The sequence below is a fragment of the Rhagoletis pomonella genome, unplaced genomic scaffold (genome assembly GCF_013731165.1).
Source record: "Rhagoletis pomonella isolate Grant_MI unplaced genomic scaffold, Rhpom_1.0 Rhpom_scaffold_00001, whole genome shotgun sequence".
In the NCBI taxonomy this organism is placed as follows: domain Eukaryota; kingdom Metazoa; phylum Arthropoda; class Insecta; order Diptera; family Tephritidae; genus Rhagoletis; species Rhagoletis pomonella.
The window spans coordinates 38,940,289-38,949,414 of record NW_023458555.1 but is presented as its reverse complement, the minus strand read 5'-3'; the positions used below and the strand labels follow the sequence as shown (position 1 = coordinate 38,949,414).

The following is a 9,126-nucleotide window of genomic DNA, read 5'->3' as shown; positions in this document are numbered from 1 at the left end:
GGACACTGCAAAGTTATCGGTTATTTATATATTTTATATATATATATTTATATTGTTACGATTATCCTTGAAACCTCGAAGGATTTCCCAAATATGTTTCGGTTCGTATCTCATTTAGTCTAAGCTTTGTTATAAAATTAATAGCTAATATCCTTTTTACAAGGCTGTTTGAGTCTTTAATTATTATTTTTCCATGTTTATCATTTTTAATAAATGACACATGTATTAACAGGCATCGGGATGAACTCTGTTTGAAAGCGCGTTCGATCAACCCATTTCTTTTGTTGCATATTGTGGCGAATACTGCGGCAACGCGAAGCGAACAACGAGAAATAGGCAGAATCAAGGCGAATTTATATAAGGTGGTGGCTCAGCTGATTTTGTGTATGTGTTTCGCCGCACGGCTTCTGATATCAAATTGAAAAATTTTGTTTGAATTTCTACACACACTCTTACAGATTTTGACAGTTTATGCCGCCAAAGCAAAAACAAAATACATGTAGATATTTGTTTTTGTACTCCTGCTATCACCTTATATTAATTCGCCTTGGGCAGAATGTTCGAGGAATGACGTAGAATGTTCCACAAAGAGAAACGTCAATTTGGATGAACACTGCGAACAGCGAGAGAAAGAGAATGAGCGATAAACTTCAAAACGTTCTTGAGTTGCCATAAGTGCGAGCGCAGGTATATAAGGGCGCCGCCACAGCGAAGTTAGTTAGCAAGAATGATTGAATACAAGATAGCGCCATCCTGGGCGTTGACATTTGTGTACCACAAGTAAACAAAGAATATAGCGAAAAGAACAACGAGTTGAAACTGCCAAAACAGTTCACTTTACAGCGAAAAACGTGTTTTAATTAGGTAAATGCGAAACTATTGAATTTTTCACCTAATCTATTAGAGAATAGTGAGCGTTTTAGTGCACTCCATTGCATTCCAATTAATACCATGTTCTGACCGACAACGAAAACACTTTGAAAACGAGTTTTGGAATTGCGGGCTGAAGGCTGTTCACACCGGCTGTTAGTGTTTTCGTTGACATTTCTTACATCCTCTCATTGCAGTTTTGCTACACAAAAACAACACCAAAATGCTTTTCCCACATTTTCTTTTCATTGGCAACCTCTTACTTTCATTCTTATTTTACTTTGGCCAGCCAATTAAAAATAAATACGAAATAGCGTATTAAAGATGATAAAATATGACTTCCACTTTAATAAATAATCGAAAAAAAACTAGTGAAGACACTGATTGGAACGAGTGGAACGTGAGTTTTCAAGTAGTTTTCAGCGAAAACTGGTTTTCGTTTGACAGATTTTACGTGGACGAAAACACATGTTTTAGGTCGAAAACTAGTTTTAGCAACGAAAACATGTTTTCGATGTCGGTCAGAAGTTCTGACTCAGAACATGGTATTAGGTTGCTTCAGCAAACGTTTTAGTACACTCCATTGCTTTGCAATTAACACCCGATTTACATGATTCAACTACTTGAAAGCAATTCTTGCTCATTCTCTTTTGTGTTTTCTATTTGCTTTTACACTTTTCAATTCTGTTGAATTCAAGTTTTTGGTTCTTTAAACGGGAAGCAACGAAAATGCCAAAAGCAAAGCAAGAAAGTTGAAACGACTTGACGGTACAGACGCATGTGTACTCGTCCCTTTTCTTCTCACCCCTTCTCTTCCACATGCGAGAAGAATTGAATTCAATACTTGAACTGTGTAAAAGCAGTCTAAGGCTGCTGCACCAAACCGTGGCAGCATCCCCGCTAGTGATGGCAAAAAATTTAATAATCGATTAATCGGTTAATTGATTAATCGAAAGCGTTTAATTAATAATTGCAATTAATCGTAAGAAATTAACCGATTAATCGGTCATTTCGATTAAAATCGAAAATTAATAAAAACCATTTATAAGTCATAAAAACTGGCTTACACTCCGTGTCAAAATTATAGCGCACGTCAAGATTTTTTTTTATTGAGTTTTAGTTATTTTTTTAAATATAGCTTATTCTTTAGCCAGAAACGTATAAATATAAATATATCAAACTATGTGCGATATTAAAAAAAAAAAATCAACAAAAAATTCCAGCTTTTCAATTAGATTTCTTAGAAAGATTTTCAGTATGCAGTTTTGTGGCCCATTACATTTTTGTATGAAAAATCCAAGACTGAAGTATCTGGCACTTACCGCTGATTTTTGGTATTTTTCTGTTTGGTAATGGTGTTGCTTAGTTTCTTCCACATAAAAAAAGAAGAAAATGCGCAACACCGAATTCGGAAAATAAAATGAAAATATGTGTATACCTGGGCTGTGATTTTTTAGTAGCTACTTGGGTTAAGTTTGCAATGTAACACAATATAAGCTGATTTTTCACTTATAATTCAACTTTCCCTTGCCGCTGATTTGTAAGTAAAGGTTTATTTACAAGTTACCACAACTGTCAAAATCGGCAAAACCAAAGTAGCGGTACCACTGACGGCGCCAACTTTGTTCGTTGCACCGTGGGGAAATCCCTCAAAGTTTCGAGGATAATCGTAACAATATAAACACTTGCATTTCAAGCGAGCTACACTGACACGAGTTAATTCGATACCTCGTATAATGCCATATAAACAAGGTAAATGGTACGCGAAGCCACAAATTATATCTGGTATCAGATTAATGAAACCCAAATATCCGGCATCACTTTTCCACCTATTCACAGTCGGAGTTATCGTAAACTGCACTTTGAAACTGAAGCAGCAGTGCGGTGACCGAATCAGATTTGGCAAAGTTAATTTTGCAAAATTATTTACCAATTAAAATAAGCAAAAGTTGTTAAAGAAAACATTAAAATGGCTTTGCGTTTTACACAACGTTTAATGCAAAATCAAGTGCCCTTTCTGACACGTGTACGTATTGAAAATTCGAAGTAGAAAGCTTTAAACCGTGTATTCTGATAAGCAAAATTACATAAGAAACTGTTAACAAAAATACTGTAATTTATTTACCTAATATTTTATGTTTTATGCAGGGTTATCCGCTGCTGGTGACCAAGGAAAAGTCCGAAGATGTGGCGCATACTAAATCGTCTCTTCAAAAGAAATGGACGGTACGTTTTTATTGCTTCCATTCCTGACTGCAGCATTATAAACGTAATGTTATCAAAAGTGAGGTTAATCATTATATATATTACCTAGGGTGTTGATATACCATCTGCACAATATGGGGGTCGTCACGCTGTCACAATGCTGCCCGGTGGTGGCATAGGTCCAGAACTTATGCATTACATTCGCGGGATCTTCCGTTTCGTTGGTGCACCTGTTGATTTCGAAACCATAGAAATCGATCCTTCCACTGAGGGCAATGAAGACTTGGAATACGCCATCACTTCGATTAAGCGTAATGGTGTTGCCATTAAGGGTAATATTGAAACGAAATCGCATGGCTTAGATGAGATTTCTCGTAACGTAGCGATTCGTAACGAACTCGACTTGTACGTAAATGTTGTGCATTGTCGCTCATATCCCGGTATACCATCACGCCATAAGAACATTGATATTGTACTCATTCGTCAAAATACCGATGGTGAGTATGCAATGTTGGAACATGAATCCGTACGCGGTGTTGTAGAAAGCATGAAAGTGGTTACCGTTGAAAATGCCGAGCGCGTGGCGCGTTATGCTTTCGAGTATGCGCGACAGAATAACCGCAAGAAGGTGACCACCATCCATAAGGCCAACATTATGAAGCTATCTGATGGCCTTTTCCTTGACGTGGCAAAAGCTGTACACAAGGAATATCCTGAAATTGAACATAACAACATGATTATTGATAACACATGCATGCAATTAGTGTCCAACCCACATCAGGTAAACTTAAATTATACACACTCAATACGATTCAATGTTCAACTAATTTTTCATGCAGTTCGATGTCATGAACATGACCAACTTGTATGGCACCATCGTTTCCAACGTTATTTGCGGTTTAATTGGCGGCGCTGGTCTACTCTCTGGCGCCAACTATGGCGATCATGTATATTTTAATTATTATGTAATTGCGTAATTCAGGAACTAGATTTTCATTTTATAATTTTTTTTAGTTTGCCGTTTTCGAGCCTGGCACTCGTAACACGGGTACAGCCATTGCTGGTAAGAATATTGCTAATCCCGTGGCAATGATCAACGCCAGCGCAGATATGTTAAACCATCTAGGATGCAGAGAACATGCACGTGTAATCTACGAAGCAACCTATGAAACTGTGGTTAATGATGGTATCCGCACGCCAGGTTAGAAAAATTACATAACATTTTAAGCCACATTTTACTACAAGTGTTTACTTTTCTTTTAGATTTGGGTGGTACCGCTTCTAGTACTGATGTAGTTGATAATATTCTCAAGATTTTGGCCAAAAAGCGAGTGAACTGGTAAAAGCAATCATATACACTCATACATAGACTCTCTCAAGTGCCTAGTCCACCTGTGACAATTTTCCTAATGACAATAAGTTTTTTTCTTATTGCCTATATGATGTACTTAGATTATACACCAAATTTAATCCTTCAATGCATGCCTCTACTATTATAGCACATTTGCTTGATCATTTGTTTTTTTTTTTTTTGAAAATTGAATTTGAACAGTGCAATCAATTAAACTGAAAAATTTTAATTACATGTACGCATTGAATGTTTAAGATTTTTGCGATATATCCAGTATGTCTATCGAATTTGTAATTACATATATGTTATTGTATGTACACGTTTACAACACTAGGCCTGTATTTTATTACGAATTTGTTATCTTGTTACGCTTCGCTTATGGCTATTTATTTTTATTTATACAAATTATAACAAAACAATATTGATTTGCCCAACTCTAACATCCTTATGCTACTAACTTTCCTCCTCTAATAATAATTTCTATCTGTATAAAATGCTATGCTATATCTTTTGCTTTGCTTATTGATACAAATTTTAGGCAGATTTTTAGTAAAACTTATTTTTCGATTGTTAGCATTTTATAGCTATTATTTGAAAAAAAAACTACACACACACTTCTCGGGCATATACATATATTTGCAAATAACAACAGTGCATTTCCTAGTGTCAAATACATATACCACCACTTACCAACTTTGCACCCGCACATTTGAACACAGAGTCACATTAAATATGTAATATGTATGTTGTGGCTTTATATCTCCACACTATATTTGGTTTCGGCAGCCCTTGTGGCCACTTCAGCTTTCACTTCGTAGTCTTTTGTTCTAGTCTATATCTACTTTATTTTCTGCGTCGTTTTTTACGAGGCCTGCTTTCTTTGTAAATTTGATTTGGTATTTATTTCAAAATTATATATTTTGTTGTATATTAAACTAAATTTTGTCCATTTCTATCACAAACCAAAAATTTCTTTCACGCTGCCTGTCCCGCACATTCGTTTCCGATAACCGTTTAACTGTCAACCTATAACAAAAACTGGTTATGTGGGATCCCACACCATGCACCGTTACACAAATAAAGGCGACAAGGACAATACCGCGATTAAAAAAATAGTGTACATTAGGAAAATTTTTAAACATTTACGGAACCTGGATTATTATTAACGATATTTGACTGCTGATCATACGTATTATTTATATTTATATATGTCTTAACAACTATAAACGCGAATATTAAAACGTATTATTCCTCAGCAACTAAGCTAATTGGTATACAATTTATAAATATACATATGTACATATGATTTGATGTCCAAAGTCAAAAAGTCCTAAATCCAGCTTAAAAATCCAAGTCATATGCCCATGTGCCCAGCTGCAATGTGTTTTATTGTTATGTCTGCCCGCTTCGATGTTCAAACCTCAAACCGATCGTGCGCTACTAATGAGAAAGCGTTGCATCAATGCCTTTGTAAAACTCCCTGTGTTGCCTGTCAGCGTATTAGGATGATAAATAGAAGGTAAATTCAAAATTACACGATACTTATACGATAGATTTCATAATTTTCAAACCAATTAAAGATATTCCTTTTTTACAGATTCAAAAATGATGCTTGAATAGTATGGCGTAGAAGAAAGGAATTCGGCCTAACCTTTGCGTGGCGTTTGGCTGTAGCGCGTTTCCCTTTTTTCTAACCTTTAGAAGAGTATACTTAGGCAAACCCTAATAAATATGTAAGCTTGTTGTAGAATCGTTTGTTGCCATCTCCTTATAGTTTAAAATTGTACTACAAGTTCTTAACTACTTAACTTTCGTTTTTATTCAGCCGATTGGAAAGTTGTGTAAAAGACCCACGTACATACATATTTTTATAAATCAATGTGCTTTTGCTTTTTTGATTTTGTTTGAGCAGAAACAGTTAAATTAAGAAAAAATGATTTGTATTCGAACATTACATTATTTCTTGAATAATTGTATCGCCCTACAGTTCTGTCAACCACAATCATGTTAAAATCTCATACAGTGGGCAAAAGGCAACCTTGTTCGCATCAATAAAATAATTGTAAACAAAAAAAAACCAAAACTAAAGCTTTATATATTTGGGATGCCGAAATGTTTACGTGTACCATAGACGGGTACTTACTAATTACGATGATATATTTAGAATTATACGCTGTATCGAATCGGATTCAGAGATTATTTTCAGATAAATCGAGTCACGATGGATTCAACAATAACCCCGAATAAACGATGTTTCTGAAATTTTAGTTGAAAAACGCGGTTAAAATTCATTTATTTTCAGAAGCCTCCCCAATATAGTCCTAAAAAAAATTTTAACAAAAAAAAAACGTTAATTCTTGTTTTGATTTTTTAACTAAAGTTTGCAGAACTTGATTTTCCTCTTGATCATTCTCAAGCCTGAAAGTATGCAATGCATAAAATTCATTTGCATTTTTCAGCATAAGAGTGCGAGGTTAGGTTTCAATATCCAACAAGCGTCATAAACAATCTTCTGTAAACAAATTATTTACATCCGCATATTCAATTTTCTAACGGAGCATCTATATTGTTTTACCAGATAACTATAGACCAACTGGCCCCTTTTTGATAATTCTTTTTTATCGGAAGGGTGACGCCTCAGTGCTGGTACTATACTAATTTGGTTTAGTACCGATCATTGGCTCGTGAAGAAATTAATGGTACTTCTAAATTTGTATGCGAGCATTGAAATCGGTTGAATATTTTGCTTAGAAATTACTTGTTTACTAGTATAACTATGTAGACGGTTTCAAAACCAAAACATTGCCCTGAATTCAAAAACTTCTCCACTTCCGTAAACTGAATCAAGACACCTTGTATTTGATTTTTAGAATCACTTTATTTAAAGACTGCTGTTGTTTGGATTCCAACAATCTTACCACCAACTGTATCACTTCTAACACTTCTTCCACACAATTAAAACATAGAAAATTATGTTTTTAAATGTATAAAAATTAAAGGGGCTTAATTAACTACGTATCAAGTAATCCAAATGTTGTTGGTTTAGAAACGCAGCTTTTGGAAGAACCACTTGTTCTTGCCCTCCTTGTAGGTGGATTCAAATTTGACGCGCGTCTGGAAACGATGTGTCTTCTTCTTAACAGGGTCTTTAAGATCCTTTGGCGACAATTTTTCGAACGAGATATCGTGCACAGCATAACGGGTGGGCATCAAATGATTGTAGTTCAACACTTTCAAGAAAGGCTTTATCTTGGACTTCTTCTTCAACTTGTTCTTGCCCATCTTTTTGGTCACCTTGCGTGGATACCGATCGATACCAGCGACAAGCGCGTGTCCGAAGGGCTTCTCCGGTGTGCCGTCATCTGAAGTTTTCACAATGATGGCCTTACGACCCGCGTAACGTCCACTAAGGACGATTACGATTTTACCTTGTTTCATAATTTTCCTCATCTTGAAGGCTGTTGTAAGCGTGCAAACAAAAGTTTTTTAGCGTTGTAGCAAATGCATTGACGATTACAGTGGCGAAGTTAGACGATACATGTAAGATAGAAATATTTTTGTGGTTAGTTTTAACACAGAATTTAAAATGCAAAGGCAACGAAGTCACAAGTAATCATGAATTAATCAGGTGAAATATTTGAAATCACAAAAGCAATAACAATTTCGGAGTACAGCAAAATAATTCAAGTCTATTCACTGAACTGCATTCTTGGTAGGTCCGTGAAAAATTTGGCCAACTTTGACACACTTTTTCAGCATTTATATTAGGAAAGTGCGTTACAATATATTAACCATCGTATAATTTGCTGGTTTGTTTATCATTTCATTTGCTCGATTTGCTGCGATTTCTTAATATTTCACATGATTTTTTCGATTAAATTTCACTTCAAGCACAAATTCCACTTACAGGTCTTATGGCTGACCGGATATAGAGAAAGAGAAACGGGTTGACATTTCGCACATTGCTTTGACGTTTCGTGAACGTCACTGTATTCAGCGAAATGTCAGCACATTCTCATCATTGCCAGCAGTAAAAATGGTTTGCTGGCAAAAAGAAATTCACGGATTTGTATGTAAATCTTTTTTAAGCAAATGAATTTTTTTTTAGTAGAAAATTAATTATGCTTGACTTTATAAGCTTTGAGGTTTAATAAAGAAAAAGTTTTCATTGGAGTACTTTTTTACCCAAGCTATTGAATTATAACCGGCCGTCTTCACATGCTAGCAAATCTCGCTTGCGTTCTATTTTTATTTATTTGTTTATGAAGTCTATCAACAGGATGTTCTTACAGAGTACACACATTAAAAATCTGATAGAAGGTCGATTTTAAGCTGGATTTACATCACCTACATACAAATAAACGTTACAACGTTATAAACGGTAAGGCGAAGAGGACACCACCCTGAAGAACCCCTTGTTTAATTCTTCTAGGTTTTGAGGTTTCATCTCGGAAGACTGACGACTGACGACCGACCACCGTTTGGGTCCCTGTGGAAGAAAGGTAGCCTCAATGTCTTCAAGTAGCGTTGAATGAAAAACGGTGTCAAACATTCCTGGAATCGACGTGGCGTAGATGGCTACACTCATTCGCTAGAACAGCCGATTTTGCTGGAAAATGTGGGCCGATTTCTGCGATGCGTCCGGATGGGATGCATGTAGAGAGAGAATAAAGAACACGACGGTTTGAGGTTTATGAGTG

The 9,126-nt window shown here is 35.7% G+C and overlaps 2 protein-coding genes across 3 annotated transcripts; one reads left to right on the top strand and one right to left on the bottom strand.

The window, feature by feature from the left end:
• Nucleotides 1-2,719: 2,719 nt before the first annotated feature.
• Nucleotides 2,720-6,509, top strand: LOC118743945 (isocitrate dehydrogenase [NAD] subunit gamma, mitochondrial). 2 transcript variants are annotated; one of them, XM_036476710.1, is made up of 8 exons: nt 2,720-2,896; nt 3,019-3,096; nt 3,185-3,856; nt 3,915-4,022; nt 4,090-4,276; nt 4,339-4,414; nt 5,510-5,945; nt 6,024-6,509. In XM_036476710.1, exons 1-7 carry the CDS (start codon nt 2,840-2,842, stop codon nt 5,532-5,534), a joined length of 1,203 nt encoding a protein of 400 aa, XP_036332603.1. In that variant the 5' UTR covers nt 2,720-2,839; the 3' UTR covers nt 5,535-5,945; nt 6,024-6,509. The 2 variants fall into 2 exon arrangements, with proteins under 2 accessions (XP_036332603.1, XP_036332611.1); XM_036476718.1 differs by lacking the exon at nt 5,510-5,945.
• Nucleotides 6,510-7,284: 775 nt separating this feature from the next.
• On the bottom strand, nt 7,285-8,407 carry LOC118743961 (60S ribosomal protein L27). The gene is made up of 2 exons (XM_036476727.1): nt 8,334-8,407; nt 7,285-7,884 (listed from the first exon to the last, which is right to left on the bottom strand). The coding sequence occupies exon 2, from the start codon at nt 7,874-7,876 to the stop codon at nt 7,469-7,471; it is 408 nt and encodes a 135-aa protein (XP_036332620.1). The 5' UTR covers nt 7,877-7,884; nt 8,334-8,407; the 3' UTR covers nt 7,285-7,468.
• Nucleotides 8,408-9,126: the final 719 nt, after the last annotated feature.

What these genes read in the sequence shown, in the direction of transcription:
- LOC118743945 (XM_036476710.1), top strand. Translation starts at nt 2,840, where the DNA reads ATGGCTTTGCGTTTTACACAACGTTTAATGCAAAATCAAGTGCCCTTT. An exon ending in GCGCCAACTATGGCGATCAT is followed by an intron (nt 4,023 to 4,089) that starts GTATATTTTAAT and finishes AATTTTTTTTAG; the next exon opens with TTTGCCGTTTTCGAGCCTGG. An exon ending in GCCAAAAAGCGAGTGAACTG is followed by an intron (nt 4,415 to 5,509) that starts GTAAAAGCAATC and finishes ACACAAATAAAG; the next exon opens with GCGACAAGGACAATACCGCG.
- LOC118743961 (XM_036476727.1), bottom strand. Translation starts at nt 7,876, where the DNA reads ATGAGGAAAATTATGAAACAAGGTAAAATCGTAATCGTCCTTAGTGGA.